The 20462-nt window shown below is 39.9% G+C and overlaps 1 protein-coding gene across 6 annotated transcripts in view; it reads right to left on the reverse strand.

The window, feature by feature from the left end:
* The window catches only part of cadps2 (Ca++-dependent secretion activator 2), a 706406-nt gene that overhangs the window by 61319 nt on the left and 624625 nt on the right, over window positions 1–20462 (reverse strand). For 4 of the 6 annotated variants that reach the window (XM_072267873.1, XM_072267871.1, XM_072267876.1 and 1 more), the window contains 4 exons: window positions 16496–16510; window positions 13024–13098; window positions 10315–10398; window positions 8762–8794 (listed from right to left, as the gene is read on the reverse strand). In XM_072267873.1, coding sequence (XP_072123974.1) covers window positions 8762–8794; window positions 10315–10398; window positions 13024–13098; window positions 16496–16510 — 207 coding nt within the window. The remainder of the gene's footprint in view (window positions 1–8761; window positions 8795–10314; window positions 10399–13023; window positions 13099–16495; window positions 16511–20462) is intronic. The other 2 variants (XM_072267874.1, XM_072267872.1) reach the window with 1 other exon arrangement.

Genomic DNA, 20462 nt, shown 5'->3' on the forward strand with positions numbered 1-20462 from the left:
TAATTATGTAACAGAATAGAGTGCAAGAAGTGTAAAAACTCATGCTGAGTTTGGAAACCAGGCATATTGTTCATGTAATTGGAAACCTTTAGCCATTGGTCTATCTGACTCAGAGGTGCTTGACGCTAACAAGGTGCTAAGGTTCCAAAGTAATTTAAATGGGCACAAATAAAAGAAAATGATTGGAAGCTTTAAAAAGCTTTGGTCTTTCAGTTCAACTGTGTCCAATCTCAAAATGAGGGATAAGCAGAACCGAAATCAAAGCAACTGAACTAGTCAAGGATTGAAATCCAAGTTTCTTTTACGGAAAAACTGCTGGTGAAATGTAATACTCACACTTAATTATTAGGCTCCAAATACCGGTTCACACTTGTAGTTCATGCATCAACAAAGAAAGCAAATGGGTAGAGAGATTGGGAGCAGAAATGTTTATAATGAACATTTACAGACAATATATTGGCTGATTTGTATGTAAGTTTTATTTAGATTCACTGGATATGCACCTTGGACCTGGAGGTAATCTCAAGCACTGGAATTCACTGTTGTCCTATCAGCAACCTATCTTAAACAAAGGCAGTTCATAGTCAAATGGTTAATTAAGTAATGGCATGCAATGAGAGTAATCATCAGATGTTGAAACGCAAGCTATGTTGCTTGCCCAGTTAAGGAGAACATAGAGCATATTGGATGAATTGCTTGAATATTAGCTTGCAAATTTGAAGCAACAATAAGCTCCAGCATCCTACCCTTTCATGTCCAAGATTTACCTTCCTTGAATGATAAGTGCAATAATGAACCAGATAACAACAGGGAACTACAAGCCATTCTGGTGCTTTGCCAGTGCAGGAAGATGGTGATGCATGTACTTTGCTTTTAGCAATTGCTAAACACAAGGCAAAGATCCTCCACTGACCTATCCCTTTGGCACTACACTGACCTCTGATAACTGAAGTTCATGGCTACACCCTAGAAGGCATTGCTTGGAGAAGGTAGACATTGATAAAACTCACCACCCCCTTTGATGTGTTTGCTTTGCCATTGGTTAATTGATGGAAAGGGTGTTTGAGAATCAAGCCCTCACAGCTGGCACAAAACTGATAGTCTACCAGGGAGCAGTCCTTGCAGTCCTCTTGCAGTCCTTCAAGACCTGGACTGCCCTACAGCAGCTGTCTTATATACTGGGATAATACCATTAATATTGTCTCTGCAAAATTCTCCAAATTCACAGAAAAGATGTACATTGTTTTCACAGGCTAGACTTCCCATTGTTGAAGCCCTCATTACTCGCAATTGAGTGGGGCAGAACACAACATCAAGTGCCCAACAGTAGGTTCTCAAAATAGACATTCTATTCTGAGCTGTCATGGAAAGAGACTACCAGATGGACAAACACAAAAGTTTCAGGTGCATGTTGAAAGCCCTCTTACAGAAACACAGCATCGCTGACTTTGGAAATCTCTGACCCTGTCTGCTTAACATGGGATAGAACCCTTGGTAATCTTGAGGCTATGCATACGTGGTTGAAGGAGTGGAGCATCTCTCAAACTACCAACTCTCCCATTAACTCACCCCCACCCCACTCTACTGTCCCACTGTGACAGCCACTACATGTCTCATCTGCCATTCTACTACACCGGTCTTATCAGCCACCACAGAAACCTCAAAACCAGTCAGTAAGCCAATCTGATCCAAGGAACAACTTAAGTATATGAAGATATGATGTATTTTTATTCATGTGAATGGGATCATTGATCTTCAATGAAACTAAGATCATTTCCCCTTATTTTAATTAAAGTTAAAGTTAATGTTCTTAATTAATGAGAATTAATATTCTTATTAATTAAGAACATTAATATTAATTAAAAGGGGGAAATTTTATTTTTAATCCAACTCAAATTTTTAAATGTTAAGTACTTTAAATGTTGATACATGTCTCTGATCATCAAAGACATTTTGTGACATTGAAGAAGGTCTCCGACAGAAAGAGTTGTCCTGAGGGTAGTGCTGGTAGGGCGTACATTTTCAATGTCTGACTGAAAATGTAAATATTCTGAAAAGTGAGGCAAGCAAGAGGCAAATATTCGGTGATGCAGGATCCAGCTATCATATCCTTGGAAAGCTTGCTCAAGGGTTCCAGTGCCACTTCCACTACTGGTGACATCCTGATAGTTCATGTGATCGATAACATTCTAGTGAAGTGTTCTGGGAGTTTGCTTTTTTATTAAAAGCACTCTGTAAACAAATGTTTTGTTAATATTTTTGTTACTTTTATCAATGCACATTATAATAGAACTAGTTTGAAATATGGAATATATCTTCTATTTGAATATTCTGTTGCAATGAGTATGCAAGGCACTCAACACATCCGCTTGGGTAAATTATTACAGGTACTGATGGCTAGCACATGGCCAAATACTGCTACGCTCTAGACCAGCAACAGTCAACCTTTAGTCAGGTGGAGAGTCTTTGAATTTAACCTTGATCTACTGCTTCTCAGCGGGGGTATTCAAATTTTGAAAAGGGGCTTCATTCTTTCCTTTGCTTGATGATACTGTTATCAAAATCAACCAATCTGGCACAAATCAAGGATGATCTTGTAACTAGCTGTATATAGTTTAGTACTAAACTAGTTACCTAACTTACTTTCATACAAGTCTTCCTGTAACCCACAAATGACATGAAGATTGATAGGAAAGTAAATTGATTCCTGGTAATCTCAGGATTGCTCCCTGTGCCACATGAAAGCGAGGCTGGACCCAGAGAAAATGGGTGAAGTATTAAATGAAGAACTTTGCATTGGCGTTCATCAAGAAGGAGATGGAAGGTAGTGAGATAAGGGATGGATATCTTAATATTATAGGGCATGTTAGTCCTTTGAGTAATATGAAGGTGGTTAGGTCCCCAAGGGCTGACGGACATATCCCAGGTTATTGAGGGAGATAAAAGAGCAGATAGTTAGGGTTCTGACAGAGATCTTTGTCTCCTCTATAGCCATAGACAAGGTCCCAGGGACTGAAGAACAGACAACAATCTTTTGTTTAAACAGGATAATAGGGACAAGCCTGGAAGTTACTGGCTGGCTAGCTTTAACAGTGGTAGGGAAATTATTGGAGAAGATTCTTAAGGATAGAATTTACTCCCATCTGGATTTATTAAGGATAGTCAGCACTGCTTTGTGCAGAGAAGATCACTCCTTACAAACTTGCTTAAGTTGTTTGAGAACATGAAGAAGATGACTGATGGCAGGATGACAGTGAATGTTGTCTATGATATAATCGCATATAATTTGTGAAAGAAGGCTCCAAGTCAAGGGTGTACAGCGCAGGCTCACGATCAAGTATACTTTCTTCAGCCAATGATTGGTGTATCAAGGCCGACCTGGACGGGAAAGGCAGTTTCCTGGAGCAAATAGCTTTCACCACATTGCGTCCAGATATAATCGTATGGTCTGACACCAGTAGAGAAGTGGTTATTGGTGAACTCACAGTCCCCTGGGAAGACAACATCGATGAAGCCCATGAGTGCAAGTTAACCAAGTATGCAGAATAAAGATCAGAGTGCAGAGACAGAGGGTGGAAGGTCTCATGCCATCCATTCCAAGTAGGCTGCTGTGGGTTTATTGCGTTCACTTTCCAGAAGTGGCTGCATGACCTTGGCTTCACTAGAAGAGAGATCAAGTCACCCAGCAGGGCTGTAGCTGAGGCAACAGAGAAAGGATCAGCATGGGTGTGGACCAAGTATGTCCAGAGGGCCAGATAGTCAGACAGTGTATATACCTTTTGCAAACCCTTCAGTAGTTGCATAGACACCTGAAGAGCAGGCTATCTGTTGGATGGAGGTGACCAACAACTCTGATAGAGGCAGATGCCAAGTTTTTAAGCTCACCAGTGGGAGGTGGTGCTTTAGCACTGCTGGCCCACCACCTCGAGGGAGTCTTGATCATAAGCAGGCCGAAACTCCTGAAGACAGGTGGCAGATCAACTGATGATCCCACTGGTGATAGCACAGGACAGTTAACATCTTAGTCCAAGTGTATTTTCAATTCTTATGTTGACTTCAGTAAAACATTCAACATGGTCTGTCATATAGGGCTGATCTAGATTAAAAGGCATGGAAGCTTGGAGGATTGGAACATGTATGATGCAGTTAGACAGGCATGTGAAAAGGCAGGAATGAAGGGATATGGAACATGTGTAGGCAGAAGGGTGTAGTTTATGATGGAATCATGGTTGGCATAGTCATTGTGGGCTGAAGGACTTATTCCTGTGCTGTACTATTCAATGCTATATGTAAACCATCCATCATCTACGGTCACAAACAGGGAGCACACGAAATGCACGTGTGTGTACTGGGAAAACTTAATTGTCCCCTGCCTTTTCCCTCAGTTTCTCTCATGAGGTAGAACCAGTAAAGAGGGTAGACAATCTTGGTAAATACAGAGGAAGATGACAGTGAGAGTACCTTAGATTCCAATAATATGTGGTAGCACTTCTTAACGTGAAATGAGCAGCTCAGACCATATCTGAACTAACTGGGGGAAAGAGAATTCACTCAAAGCATTCTCCTTCTACAGGAGCGGCTGGGACTGGGGGTATTTTTGCATTTTCTGTTTCTACCTTTGACTTTCAGTCTCTGCAGTTACTTTCAGGGAAGTTTACAGATCATCACTCAGCACTGCCACCTCCTACTTAACTTAAGCTTGCAAAGGAAAACTTCCAGTAATTACATTCGAATTCACCAGCAAAGTGACTGCAACTGACAATGTCACACTTCAATGCAAAGAACAATCTGCATTGAAAAAAAAGGTTAAGAAAAGAACAGCACTCAATCCAGCAGTCAAAAATGGCTCTTGAAGGAATGATTCCAGAAACACCTTTGAACACTATTTAACACTCTGTGGCCACTTTATTAGGTACACCTGTGCATCTGCTTGTTAAAGCAAACATCCAATCAGCCAATCATATGGCAGCAATTCAATGCATAAAAGCATGCAGACATGGTCAAGAGGTTCAGTTGTTGTTCAGACCAAAGATCAAAATGGGGAAGAAATGTGATCTAAGTGACCTTGACCTTCGAATGATTGTTGGTGCCAGATGGGGTGGTTTAAAAGTATTGATGTCCTGGAATTTTCACCCACAACAGTCTCTGGAGAAGATGTTGCCAGACTTTTTAATACTACGGGACCTTACCGAGGGATCAGTGCACCCCAGATTGGGAACCCCCGCACTAGAGTTTACAGAGGATCGAGTGAAAAATAAAAATAAATATTCAGTGAGTGGCAGTTATGTGGGCGAAAATGTCTTGTTAATGAGAGAGGTCAGAGGAGATTCAAGCTGAGAGGAAGGCAGCAATAACTCAAATAAACAAGTGTTGCAATAGTGGTGTGCAGAAAAGTATCTCTGAATGCACAACACATTGAAGCATGATGTGGATGGACTACAGTGGTGGAAAACCACGCTGGGTTCCACTCCTGTACCTAATAAAGTGGCCACTGAGTGTAAATGCAATGTAACACTGCAGGGCGAATAGGACTTCTCATCTGTGTTCACCAACATTAAATGAACGTTGAATTGTTTGTTTAAAGTACATTCTGTATGTCTTGTGTGAAAATGATTATGGTTTCTAGTTAACCAAGTAGGAAAATCTTACTCGAAATGTTTAAACTGGAGTTGGTGATTTACATTACAGCCGTTCTCTGATTCTAGGATCCTCGTTCTTCATCTAGCCATATATGTCTCATTTCCAGGATGGTAGAGCTTGACAGGATACTTTGCCCATTCATAAGTCATCATAATTTTGTTGTCTTTAGTTATATGCCACACCAATGTTGATTTCTGAAGATGTATGTGGTATTTTGCCTTTTTATCCAAAAAGCATCATTTCACAATGTTTGCTTGAATCCAACAAATGCAGGACCTCTCAATCCCTGAACAATTACATCAGAGTGTGAAGCACAGATCCTTACTGTGACTTCTGCAGTTCCATAAGATAAACCAAAAATACTTCCTTCAAGTACTACAATTCATTCTAAAGAAAATTTGCTGGTGTCATCGGTCACCTGAAGAAGATGCCAACAATTTCAGGTATTCAGCAGAAAGCATGATTTAATTATATGTTTATCAGATTATTTTCTAGTGAGTGGATCTGATGACATACCATCACACTCCAGCAGATTGATTAGCTTTGAATTTTTGTACATTCAAAGTGTAAGGCCAGAGATCCAACTGAAATGGGCAACACCTGTGCTGTCTGGTCAACTCATGACACCCAATAAAGAAAAAGCATAGTTTTGGGAAGCTGCACGCAATCTCTCTGTTGGCACCCATGATCTAGTGATTTTTACTTCAGTACGATCTCCATCAGCCTTCTGAGGTGTTCCAGACCAAACCCCAGGCCTGAAAATACACATATATGAGCCCCATTCCCATTAATCTCCAACATAGTATTCCCAAATCCTGACAGTTTATGTATTGTCAAGATTTGTTTCAATAAATGATCTAGTGGGCAATAGCTGTCAGTTCAGCTCCATTCTATGACATCAGAGTTCAGCCAACATAAAAATGGGAAAAGCCAACCTTTATCCAGCTGTTCTGTCCAAATTATGTTCCACCAGTTACCATGTTTAAATTTCTGTCCCAGGAATGTGACTGAGCGCAAGGGAGTTAGGGTTTCATATAACACCATGATTAAGCCAATTGAGTGAGTTACAGTTGTACATTGATCTTAAAATGGCAATCATTGAATGAATCTGTTCAAAGGTTTTGCTGTTGCGATATTTGACATAATCAAAATTTGAGCCTAACGTTCAGTTTTGTGATACAATTTGTGGTATCCACTTTTCGCTTAACTTCCTCTGTGATAGTATACTATAAAGAGCAAACATTCGCTACTAGAAATAGTGCTACACATCAGAAAAGATGAATCTATTAAATACACAAACACAGATAACCCTTCACTCCTCTCAACTTTGACATTGGGCTGATATTGAATTTGCTCCTCCTTGAATTGTCAAACAAATATATAAAGTCAATTTTTAAATTAAGTAACTCTGGTTCTCTATCTGGACCAATTAAATATGATTTACTTCCCATTACTTCCCCAACTAATGATAAATTACTTAACATGAAATAACAACTTAAAGAACATGATCAAACATATTAAGTAGTGTGTAAAATTTTCAGCCGCAGCAAACATTTCAGCTTTCTACAAATTAATGCTAGAGTGAATATATAAAAATATTCAACTCTACCTTCTGAGTCAAGTTTCCAAACCCCTCAGCCAGTCTACCTCCTTCCCCGTTATGAAAACATAATTCATTCATGGATTCATATTTTCCTGAAGACTTACTGTCTTAGAGCCTGGTCAATCCAGTAGTAACCAAGGAAGGGTTACACTTCATTTTCTTTCCTATTTCTTCATCAATGAAAGCCTTTATCAGCTTTCAGAGCTCTCCAATCAATCTCATTCCACACTTCTTTCCCTCTAACCTATTCTCTCTTACATGTCCGTCACCTTCCACCTAATTTCCCTATGACCCAACCACGCCATGGAATCAAAGCACCCAGGGAAACCCCATGAGGTCACCAGGTGAGCATGCAAACTCCACACAGATGGCCGTTGGAGTCCCAGAGCTGAAAGGCGGCAGCAGTGCTACCCTCCACATCATTGGGTTGCCCTGATTGGAAGCTAAAAGACATTTTAGATAATGAAGTGAATCAGCACAAAATGTATTTTCTTTCTTTACTTACCTTAACATACACTTCCAAGTCAGAGGTGTTAAGGACACAGAACTAATTTCAAGCACACCTAAATTTCAGCTCATGTATACTTAATCAGAAGTTTAATTTGTCCGATCCAAGCATTCTGCTTCATTATATTGCATGAGATCACCTTCAGACTTTTATACTGCTTTGCTTCACATGTCAGTTAAAATCACTAATATTTTTGAACGTGTTAACCAATGCCAGGTTTGTAAGTGGGTTTGTGTTCACCAATTCAGCCACAACTGGCTGGTTCTGGCACCTCCCAGTAGGAAAGATGTGGACTTGAGGGGGTGCAGAAGAGATTTACCATATTGATTTCAGGGATGAGGAGTTTCAGTTGTGTTGATAAACAAGAAAAGCTGGGGTTCTTCTCCTTGGAACAGGGGAGTTTGTATGAGAATCTGATAGAGAAATTTTAAATTGTGAATTGGATCATTGGAGGAAGGAGAAGGAACAAGGGGTCATAGAATGAATGTGATTGGTTAAGAAACTGAAAGGGTCCTGAAAAAAACTTCTACATAGTGAGTGATTAGGGTCTGGAATGCATAAGCAGGGGCACATGATGTATTCAATGGTGACATTCAGAAGGGAGCCACATACGTACTTGAAACTTAAAGCTTCGGGGGTCTCGGGGAGAGAGTGGGGAGGAGGAGAAATTGAACTGGCTGGAATATGCCTGTATGGACTCAATGGATTGAATGGTCATCATCTGTCTCATGGTCCTGTAAACTGGAATAAAACTGCTCAGGCTCAAGTTGCATGGGCCCCTAAAGCCATCAGACTAAAGGCACTGAACCTGGTTGAAAATGAAACACCTGTGTATGTGTCTAACGGTAGCTGTGGTCACGTTCCCCTCAAGAGAGAAGAGATAATCAAACAGTTCCACTGTGTTCAAAAATGTTGTAACATCTTTTAGGGATGGGAATTCACATTTAGATAACAGGTCTAATCAATAATCTAGAAAATGAAACTGAAATTGCAAGAAGAGCAATACTCACAGGTACATCAACATACTTTGCAGCAGCTTTCACCTTAGGGTAGAAAAGAACAAGAATTGGCCACCGGCAAAATTTTCATGTGCAGGAGTGAAAAAAAGGTTACAGTTGCTGTTTGAAAATCAGCTGACTTCTTGAACTCTTTTCTACCAAAGTGAGCTCCCGGTTGGCAACTGCAAGATTGCATCTGCTGCAACCTTACAGTTGATCCCAGCAGCTAGACGTGAACTTAGTGGTCTTGAAATACTTTGATTGTTGTTTAAAATTAATCAGTTCTATGACCAGCCAAGAAATTATTCCATCATAATGTGACAACTCCTTTAGCATAGGTCTTGTTTGCATTACAAGTCATAGTACATAAATCAATGCAGCACACACACACAACTCCTATCAAAAGGATATATTCAATGTTGTGTCCTTCCCTTGCAGGGACGTAATATGCAGCAAGATTCTGGAAAGAGTGACGGACAGGAAATGAATTTCAACTTTTTTTCCCTCCCAAAACCCTGCTGTAGCTTGCTGGAAAATGGGGTGACTCTGAGTTGGAGTGAAAATCAAGTAGTAGAGGTGAATTTCCAAGTCTGGCTCTTGCTAAGGGAACTTCTTTAATCACATTTCAGAAATAATGGCCGATTGGATTTCCCCCTGTTGCTTGTAGGTGCAGAACAAGGGATGACTGATAATTTGACAGAAAAAAAACAGGTATGATCTGAAAATTGGACTGTCGGAAGAACTGCCTGTTAACCACTTCACGGGAGACTTGCAAACAGGCACTGCAAGTGCTAAATCCTTCCAAGTGAAAGGCAGCACCTAATATGGAAATTATGGCAAATGCAATAGAGCTACTGAGTCGTGGAAACAGGTCCTTTGACCCTTTGACTGTATGCTAACCATCAATTAATCACTAATGCCATTTTATCCTCTACACATTCCTATTGACTTTCTACAATTTCAATCCCACGCTCCTTATACACAGGCATCACGGAAGGGGGCGGGTCGTGAAAAGGATCTACTAGTTGGCTTGCTCCTGGGCCTGGCCAAGATGGCCATTCTTGGGTCTAGGCGGCAGAAAGTCGGGGGCTCTGCTAGGGCCTCTTGTTTGAGGATACGTTTGTGTGCAGTTGTCCTCAGAGAGTGAGCGTGCGATCACGATGAGCACAGTGGCCGGGATTTCCGGGAGCGCCGCACCCCCCCCCCCCCCCCCCCGGGAATTGACTGTTTTATAGTCAGCAATAATCATATTTTAATTTGAACTTATTTGATATCTTGTAAATACTGAATCTGTGTATTTGTTGTGTAAAATAAACTTTTCTAGTTTTGTGAAAAAAAACCACGCAGTTGTGAACTCTACATGCACACAGTACCCAAGATCAGGACTAAACCCAGGTCACTGGGTGCTGTGAGGCAGTAACTCAACAAGCTGTGCCACTGTGCCACGTAAAGTCATTGACCACATGAATCTGTGTGAAGAAACTAAACAAGTATTTTCTTTCAGATCTGCATTCAGTTCGTCGATTATTTAAAGTGAACACGAGTGACTTAATCAGATTACTTACAGTGAATGACAGTATTGAAGAGAAGAAGGTTCCTTCATCATATCTTGACAACTTGGATAGTACACCTTCCAGTACAAACACAAACTTGGGTGGGTGTGGAGAGCAGAGAGAAAGAAGAGTAATTCAATGCTGGATTCTTCCAACACAAAAAAATACACATAACATGCATGTATGTGCCAGCAACATTGCTGCGATTAAACACTGCAGCCAAAAGTTTATCTTTTCAGTAAATTGTAAAACATTACAAATAAGAATAGGCAGTGGCATATCATCCTGCACTTTAAAACAACGTTAAGTCTTAAGTTATTTCACACAGTAGAGTTTAATGCCCCACTCCGTTATGCACTGAATTCAGCAGCTATTAGTGCTGTTTGCCACAGGCTCCACTGGCCAAGGTTCGATACCAACTCTGGAGATTGCAAGTGTGAAGTTTGCATCGTCTCCCTACAACCGTCTCCTTAGCTGCTGCAGTTTTCTCTCACATTCCAAGGATGCAAGATCGTAAATTTCTTTTGTGTCGGTAGTGGGGGATGAGGGGGCTGACAGGAGAGCTAGAAGCGAAATGATGGGAATGTAAAAGAGCGTTGGAAATAAGTGATGGAGTACTTCCAGAGCAGGCAGAGACACAATGAGTCAAACGGCTTCCTTCTTTCTTGGGGAAAATACATAAAAAATAGGCATAGCATTGAGTCAGTTAGAAAAGACGTGCTATTTGTTGGCTCATTGCACTCAAGCCTCATGTTAAATTTTCTTCTCTTCAGTTATATTGGGTTAGTACGTTGTCCTGAATTTTCCTTTCAGCCATTATGCTTTCTTGGACTGAGTGGTTGGTGACTCAACACGGTTAAAGTGACATCAACCAGAATTAAACTCTCATTACTTGAGAATCAAACTAAAGAAACAGGAAGTGAAGGTAGCTTACAGACTGTGAAGTCATGTTTTTGCTGACAATTGCTTCCTTTCTTGCACCCCTGATCCTTACTTCTCAGTGTGCAAAACTGTTTCTTCAGTATCCAGTCCTGGAGGAGACGAGTGTCCTTCAGTCAAGTGTTGCCAAAGTATCACCTTTGGCCTCCAACCTAAAATTCTTCATGTCGGCATGCAGTCTGTCTCTGTCTACATCTACTTCACTTGTCGATATTTTATGTAGATTCAGTACCGAACCAATTCAATACAAACTAGCTTTGTGTCTGTCTATTACTAAACCTCTCCACTTCTATCTTTATTGCACCATTTGCCTCCTCCTTACTCCATATGCTACTCCAAGCTTTACTTATTCCTTTGTTGTTTCCAGGCTGGATGCTGCCCTCCCATCCTTTGCCCTCTGCAACTTTCAAGCCTTCTAAATCTCTACCTTTCACTCACCAAATCCTGCTTTTCCTTTCCTGCTTTCTGCCCTATGAACTCCAAATATTACACTTTACCCTCATTTGGCTGACTTCCTGGTTGATTTGATCCATTCTCTTGAATTCTCTTCCACAATGAGCTCCTCTCTCCCCATCGTTCATAATTTTTAAGGTCCTCCTTAAAACTCACTACCCTACCAGAGTTACTAACTGGGGGTTTGGCATTCATCTTATCAGTGCTTCATTTTAGGACAGACCTCCAATTTAAGGACCCGATATAAATGGAAGTTTCATGATGACTTTTGTTTTAGTGTGGTGCGGTGGAATATGAATGTGTGAATGGGAGGTGGTGTAATGTTGATTGTGGTGAGGAGGACTGGTTCTGTTTGTACTAGTACTGCTTTATTTACACATTTAAATGTCCTTTTCTTCTTGTGTCAGTCTAGGCAGGAACCAATAATAAACTGCATTTTTAAAGTTAACATAATGTTGATGAAAGCTTTGCTCCTCTAACAATCCAAACACTAAAATGTTCATTGAAGAAGTTTGCCCATTTTATATTCTATGAAATACAAGAACTGTGAGATAGATGGAGAATGGATATTGTCTTCTTGTTTCTTATATAGATTTTCTTGGTCTATATTAGAATGATCAAACTCATTCCAGGTACAAAATTCACTTGGCACCAATTTGTAATGAAACTTCTTTAAACTGATGGGAAAACAGTAGCATAACTGTTTTATAATGTCGTTCCCTCTCACAGGGTCCGAGGCCAGCATTCTAGAAGGGCCGCACTTTTACAATTCTGATCAACTTTGTAACAATTAAAGAGACATGCTGCTGCTCAAAAAATGAGAGGAGATGCTGTCATTTATTTCTTTAATTGAGATGGAAAATTTAAATCTCAATTAGCCCTTCAGATGCTAAGAAAAATTTTATTGTATTACTGTTGGCTGCCTTGAGCTCTCACTGCATTGAGAATCAGCTCTGTTTGATTAATGACAACTAAATGATCAAAAGCAACCTCAATTGATTGCCATTTCTGCAGATGTTGAAAAAAAAACAGCAAATGACAGTATTCTTAGAATTTCCAGTTAACAATCCCAGGATTTTTATAATATTGAGTTCTGAATGACTTTGAAAGAGAGAAAATTTTAGTTCATTGTACAAAGGTTACAGGTAAAAATGTGGATACTTTAGAGGCTACAAAACTCCCCGGTGAACCACAACATGGTCACATTTTAACCCAATGCCTTGCAAATAGAGACTCTCAGCACCTTTATACTTTTTGGGTGGTATAGTGTGAAGAAACATTTTTCAATGCTCGAGGGGATATCGGCAAATTCCTCAATCCATTTCTTACCTTTGAAACCAGAAGTGAAATCATTTCTTTGAAGGTTTCTTCAATCAAATCATCAATCTTTGAGTGATACTGCTGCTGAAATTTGAAAAAGAGAATAATTTCTTGCAACTTAGAGGAAAAAGGGAAGGACTGTGAAAACAATGTCTTGTAACACATCAAACACAATTAAAAACTATAATTGGGGGACTTCAAATAGAAAACCTTGAACACAATCTCCACACCCAAAGCTGATTTACATTCAGTACTAAAAAGCTTCCCATGTACACTGTCGAGTTAAGCGGCTAATAGGTCTATTATTTGAATGAATTGAGTTGTAGACCTCATTCAGGCAGAGGAATGTGAAGGATACTTTTTGTCGGCTTCATTGCAATTAGGACAACCATGTGCATTTTCTAAAGACCCATCTAGTTGGATGAGTGAAAGGCTAGGAGAAGATTCAACTAATGCAACATTTTATGTCTGACAACTCTCATTCATAAGTCATTTAAGCTGTTCTGTGAAAAAAAAGAGAGGCCGATTGTTCGCTGCACAAGGAACCATGCATTCAGATAGCAAACAGCAGTTCACTTGGGTTCACAGAATTCTTGCTGACAATAAATTTAGCTTAAGATGAAATTTTTTTTCTCTGACAATAAAACAGAAACAAATTAACAGGTAATAGGCAGTCAAATAAAGCATCCCCCAAGAATTATAATCTTCTTCTTTGTGAACTGTTTGGCTTCTTATTGTTCTACTTAATAAATAACCTATAAAGCCTTCATTTTTTTAAATTACTGGCAGCAACGTCATTGTCTTTGTGGCCCACAGTATATTTGTGGGCAATTTTGCTTCGAAGGGCTAACCCCTTGAAACTGAAGAACATCAGAATATCAGCTTGTAGATGGTCTGCAGGACTGCATATTGAAAAACTTAATCTGCCATTTAACTTCAGTTTCACTTTAAGTACAGAGACCCAAAACATTTAAGAGTTAACATTTAACATCAGGTTCCTTTCTACAAATTGGTCTCCTTCTCAGCAGATGTCTCTGCTTAACTGTGCATTTTCTCATCTGTCTAATCAGAGTTTGACCATTCAAATAGTATGACTGTGTGCTCTGTAATTTTCTTCCAAAACCAGTTTGCTTTCCACTGCCCCCCCCACCACTCTGCACACGCTTTCCCTCCTGCCTTCAAAAGCCTCCTGAAAACCTTTCATTTACTTTGTGCCTTTGATTTCTCCCTTGCTAATTCCTCCTTTTCAGGCCCCGTGTCCACTTTTCCGCCTTGTTGAGCACTCAGAGATGTTTCTTTTACACTTGGAGTATAATACAAATGCATGTTGTTGCCTTTAAATTCCAACAGCACAGACCTGTGCCCAGTGTTTTAAGCACATGTTACTGTGTTATAACCACATTTCGACTGAAACATAGTCAGTTTTCCTTTCTATAAAAGGGGTTCCCTATTTCTTCTTCTTCCTGTAGAACATTCAAGCAATGAAAGTATAGCCCTGGACCATTTATTTTGAAGTTAACTGCAGAGAGTTGAGAATCACAAGTAAATCTTTGATTTCTGACTAGTTTCAAAATAGTGTGTAATTCTGTATAGGATTTTTGTAAGTAGACAAAACTTTCATCAGCATAAATTGTCTCCAAAAGCAATTTTTGTTCTATACCTATGGCGTGGCACTCCTGACATTTGATGATTTGCTGAACAATGGGATTCAGGGATAAAATGGCACACATTGGCATTCTTGATACATGCACCAGCTGGTACGGTATTATGGATGACACAGAGGTGCAGCTGGTGGAGCTGCTGCCTCACATCTCCAGGGGCCTTAGCTCAGCCCCTACCTTCAGTTCTGACAAAGTGGAGTTTGCACTCTTTTTCTTGCGGGCACGGGGATTCCTTTGGGTGTCCAGGTTTTCTCTCACATCCCAAAGATGTGCAGGTTGGTGGGTTAATTGGCCAGTTAAATTGCTCGTTGTGCATGGGTTAGTGGTAGATTCCTGAAGATGTTAATGGGAATGTAGGTTACAGGGAAAAATACTGAGGAATTGGACTACTCTATGAGCCTGCATAGATCTGATGGATTGAAATGGCCATCTTCTTTGTCCTGAGGAAACAGGGGAAAAATGCGCAGGGCAGAAGGTCTTGCCTGATACAACCTCAGAGTGAAAGTAAGGACATTATAATTGACCTCAAACGTCTTGAAAAAAGGAATGGGAAATCAGTGCCCCAAGTACCGAACCCTACTGGAAACAAATATACATGGACACTTAATTGTAATACTTAATGCTTCAAACTTGCACCATAATCCAAACTAATGGTTCTCTGGACCAATACATTCACATTTGCATGCAGGTATATAATGGACAATACTTAATTTTCTCATTGGTCCCAATCCCAGAATCAAATGTTAACTTTTACTTTCACAGCTTTTGACCGCAGTTAACTCAGCAAGGACAAAGCAGGAATCAACAGGTGCAGAACATGAGGGAAACACTGGGAGCTTCATGGTCCTTTCCTGAGTGCAGCACATACCACTAGAATAAACACCTCTTCCCTTGTTGGTTGTAAGGTTCCCAGAAGACCCAGGAAAGTCACACAGTATCAGTGATGAGAATTTAGAAAAATCTCAACGTCCTCATTGTTGTAATACCAACATTGACAATATTCATGTAGATACAGCATTGGAACACGTTGAACTAAAACTAAGATATAGTATTAAATTTAATATAGGAAGCTTCAATTTCTACCTCATGTGATACAACTGGCTGACCCCAAAATTGGTTGAGAAAGAAATTGATCATTAGTAATTTAACAGTGTAGGCTCTGAAACATCTGAAGTCTAAATGTAACCACACTTGCTAAGCTATTTTAAAATAATATATAGTTTTAAGTTCGATCATGGCAAGTTCATTAAAACAGCTATCAGAGCCAAAGGCTCAATATTCACTCTGAGACCTAAAACATTTTGTAGAAAGAGTAAGGAACAGGTTAGAGCAGAATGTGAACTACTGTACAACACGGATAGACATGTTATTGTATGTGAGGTGCAAAAATGCAACAACAATAGCTATTTTCAGAATAAGCTGCATAAAGGAAGTAATTCTTTTGTCATGAAATATGATAATAAAATACAGTTGTACAATGTTGAATTTATCTTATTACTGTCCTACGAGCTGTACATAATTATGCACAGTTGTGATTGGTTACAGAATGACAGAAACCATTGTCAAACAAAAATGAGTACCTGGGTTTGAGCACTGGCAAAGACATGTTATTTAGGTTTTTGTGGAAGTCAGTTTTCATGAACTATCTTGATGTGAGTCATTTCTAAACAATTCCATCAGAAAAACAAACATTTGCTTTGGCCTTTCAAAGCTGGAGTTCCCACCCTTGTTTAGAGTTAACACCCAACACCTGTAATTTTTAAGGAGGAAATTTACCTAGAAAATGTCATAGAAAATGAATTATAAAAGTTGATACTTACCCATTGCTTACCATACTGGAACCGGAGATGAGAAACATAAATGAAGAAAACAAGCCAGAACACGGAGAAAATAAAAAGGACAATGATGAAAATCAAAATAAAATTCAAGTCAAACTGTATATGGACACATCTTGAATTAAAATACACTATGCTTAAATGATGAACTTAAGATCGCAGGGAAATGAGAACACTCTATGAAACACATTCAGGCCCACAAAATAGGAATGTGACAAAAACCAATTATGTTTCAACTTTTGTGCTGTGGAAGCAAACAATTGCTTCATTTCTTCCCAACCATGATGAAGTCCCACTCCACCAGGTTTAGGAGCAAAGTTCAAAGTAAATTTATTGTTAAAGTACATACAGTACATGTTACCATATACTACCTTGAGATTTGTTTTTTTGCAGGCATTAATAGGGAAAAATACAATGGGATTCACAAAAAGCTATACATAAACAGACAAAGACTGACAGACGAACAAAGTGCAAAAGAAGACAAACTGAGCAAATAATAATTAAATCTGAGAATATAAGTTGTAAAGAGTCCTGAAGGTTAGTCTGTAGGTCATTGAATCAATTCAGAGTAGTAGTGAAAGGTGAAAAGGTTAAGGGGAATTTGAGGGGAAACTTCTTCACTTAGAGGGTCGTGAGTGTGAAGAACGAGTTGCCAGTGCAGGTGGAGCATGCAAATTTGATTTCAACGTTTAAGAGAAGTTTGGATAGGTACATGGATGGTGGGAGTATGGAGGGCTATGGTCCCGGTGCAGGTCGATTAGAGTAGGCGGTTTGAATGATTTAGCATGGACTAGATAGGCTGAAGGGCCTGTTTCTGTGACTCTAACTCAGCAGGTCACAGCACATCAGTGGGTAGAGAAAAAGAATTAACAATTAATGTGAAGGACCCTGCAACGGATTGTTTCTTGTCCCACAGATCCAGCCCAAGCCACTCAGAATTTTCTGCATTTTTTGCTTTTATTTAAATTTTTCAGGAGCCGCCATTTTTATCGATTTTTAGGTATTGAGAAAATTATTGGGGCTGCAGCCGTCTGGTCTCTAAATCCCATCTTATAAGAAGTGGCCCACATATACCTGTGCATATGATATCTGGGCAATGGAAAAGTACTCTACGTTGTTATGTTGAGATCATGCTTGGCATATTTATTTACAGACAGAAGTGGAATTGAACCCCATCACTCGCACTCTAATAGCGTTATGCTAACCACTATGTTACCATGCAATTATTAATTGGAATTTTTTGAAGAAATGCAGTACAGTGCAAAAGTCTTAGGCACATATACATAGGCAGGGTTCCTAAGACTTTTGTACAGTACAGTAGTAATTCTATGCATTGCACTGTACTGCTGTCACAAAAAAAAAACAAAATTTCATGACATATGTGAGTGATGATAAAGCTGATTCTGATGTGGGTCTCTATTGTGGACTGTGAGTGGAAGCAAGCAGGAAGAGGGGAATCATGGGTGGGAACAGGGGAAGTGAGAGGGAAGCATCAGAGCAACATTCTGTAATGATCAATAATCCAATTGTTTGGAATCGAATAACCTTGCCTGGTGTATCAGAGCTGGGTGTGTCTCCACTCACATCAGCTCCACCACCCCGAACCCCTGGCACTCTTTCTCTGCCACCTGTCCCACACTCCACCTTGCCATTTCCAACATCCTTTGCTGCTGCGAGATTTACTAACTCGCTCTCCACTCCAGTACTGTGCAGTCCATATACAGGAACCAGTGGATGCGTTACATTTAGATTTCCAGAAGATAGTTGATAACATGTTACATCAGCAATTATTATGGAAAAGAAAAGCCCCTGTTGTGGGATGTAACAAATTGGTGTGGGGAGAAGATTGTTTGGTTAACAGAAAGTAGCTATTAATAGGTTTCTTCCTGATGTGCAAAATGTAATAAGTGACACAGTGCGCGTGGTCTCTCCGGGTAAAATGATATCGTATTTGTTAAATAGGGGCCATGCACAATTCTGATTTGATGGAGACGTGAGAAGCATGGAGGAACATCTGGAGAGACTTCTAAAATGCCCGGTTCACTGCCGCTGCTACTGTGCAATCGAGAATCTCTGGAGGGAAGGCCCCAAAATCCTCGGCTTTGCCTGTTGCTGGAGGCCGGGGTTGGGGTCGAAGCGCTCGGCAGAGATGGTGCTCGGTGCTCAATGGCTTGAAGTTTTCGGATGACTCAGGTCGGACTGTGGTCGGGTGCTTCCAGGATGCTGCATCGGCAAGTTTGCGTCGCTGGAAGCTCATGGCAGGGAGAGTTTTCTTCCTTCTCCCGTCTGTGCGAGATGATGGGATCTTAGAGAGACTTTGAACTTTTTTTACCGTGCCTATGGCCTGTTCTTCATCAAGTTATGGTATTGCTTGCACTGTTGTAACTATATGTTACAATTATGTGGTTTTTGTCAGTTTTTCAGTCTTGGTCTGTCTTGTGTTTCTGTGATATCACACCGGAGGAACATTGTATCATTTCTTAATGCATGCATTACTAAATGACAATAAAAGAGGACTGTGTGTCCTTATAATCATAATCTAAGTGCTGATGAATATTGGTGTCTTGACTATTTACAATTTATATAAAAGACCTCAAGTAAAGGTTCCTAAATCTGCTGATAACAAGTATGAAACCAGGAGATCAAGTTGTAGAGACAAAAATATCAAGAGACAAAAGAGGGATATATATGAGAATTAAATGTGTGGACAACGGACAATGAGCACAAAGTGCCAAAATGTGAAATTGTTTACTTTGGCAGAAAAATAAAAAAAGAGATACCTAAAAGATGAGAAAATGCAGACATCTGTAATGTAGAGGGTTTCTATTACAAAAGACTAGTATGCATGTGTAGAAAGCAATCAGAAAAATATCAGAGAACACACATAAAAGTTGCTGGTGAACGCAGCAGGCCAGGCAGCAACCTGCTGCGTTCACCAGCAACTTTTATGTGTGTTGTTTGAAATTCCGGCATCTGCAGATTTCCTCGTGTTTGCGAGAGAAGTATCAGAATCAGGTTTAATATCACTGGCATATGTTGTTAAATATGTTAACTTTACGGTAGCAATACAATGCAATACATAATAATACAGAAAAAAACTGTGAGTTACAGAAAGCATATAAATGTATTAAATTGTTACACTAAATAAATGGTGCAAAAATAGAACTAACAAAGTGGTGAGTTAGTATACATGAGCTCAATGTCCATTTAGAAATCAGATGGCAGAGGGGAAGAAGCTGTTCCTGAATCGCTGAATGTGTGCCTTCAGGTTTCTGTACCTCCCTCCTGATGGTAACCATGAGAAGAGGGCATGTTCTGGGTGATGGGGGTCATTAATGATAGACGCTGCCTTTTCGAGACATCGCTCCTTGAAGATGTCCTGGATGCTATGCAGCTTACTCTGAACCTGTGTAGTAGCAACCCCCCCACCCCCCGCCCCAACCATACCAGATGGTGATGTAGCCAGTTAGAATGCTCTCCATGGTACATCTGTAGACATTTTTTAACAGAACTTAATTGTTTATTGTGAAGGAAACAGATGACAAAAGTGAGGAGATTCTTCTTCAGTTACACTGTGCACTCTTTTGGACTCATTTAGGAATGAGTTCAGATAAAATTTCCTGGACTAAGACCTGGAATGTGCAGCCATCTTATGTGGAAAGGTTAAACAATTTGAACTTGTTTCTTTTCACTTTCAGAAGACTGATAGGTGACAACCAACAGCTGTAAGATCTTTGAAGATCTTTATAGGATAAATGTGGAGACATTGTTTCTTCTTCTGGGAGATTCTAGAACTAGAGGTTGCTCTTGAAATAAAGGATGTGTCATTTAATCTGACATAATTGTTTCTTTCTCTCTCTCTCTCTCTGGGAGAGTTGTGGGTCTTTGGAACTTCCTTCTCCAAAAGGTGGAAATAGAGTAAGGCAGAGGAAGTTAGATGTTGGAAGATGAT

The sequence above is a fragment of the Mobula birostris genome, chromosome 9 (genome assembly GCF_030028105.1).
Source record: "Mobula birostris isolate sMobBir1 chromosome 9, sMobBir1.hap1, whole genome shotgun sequence".
Taxonomy (NCBI): Eukaryota; Metazoa; Chordata; class Chondrichthyes; order Myliobatiformes; family Myliobatidae; genus Mobula; species Mobula birostris.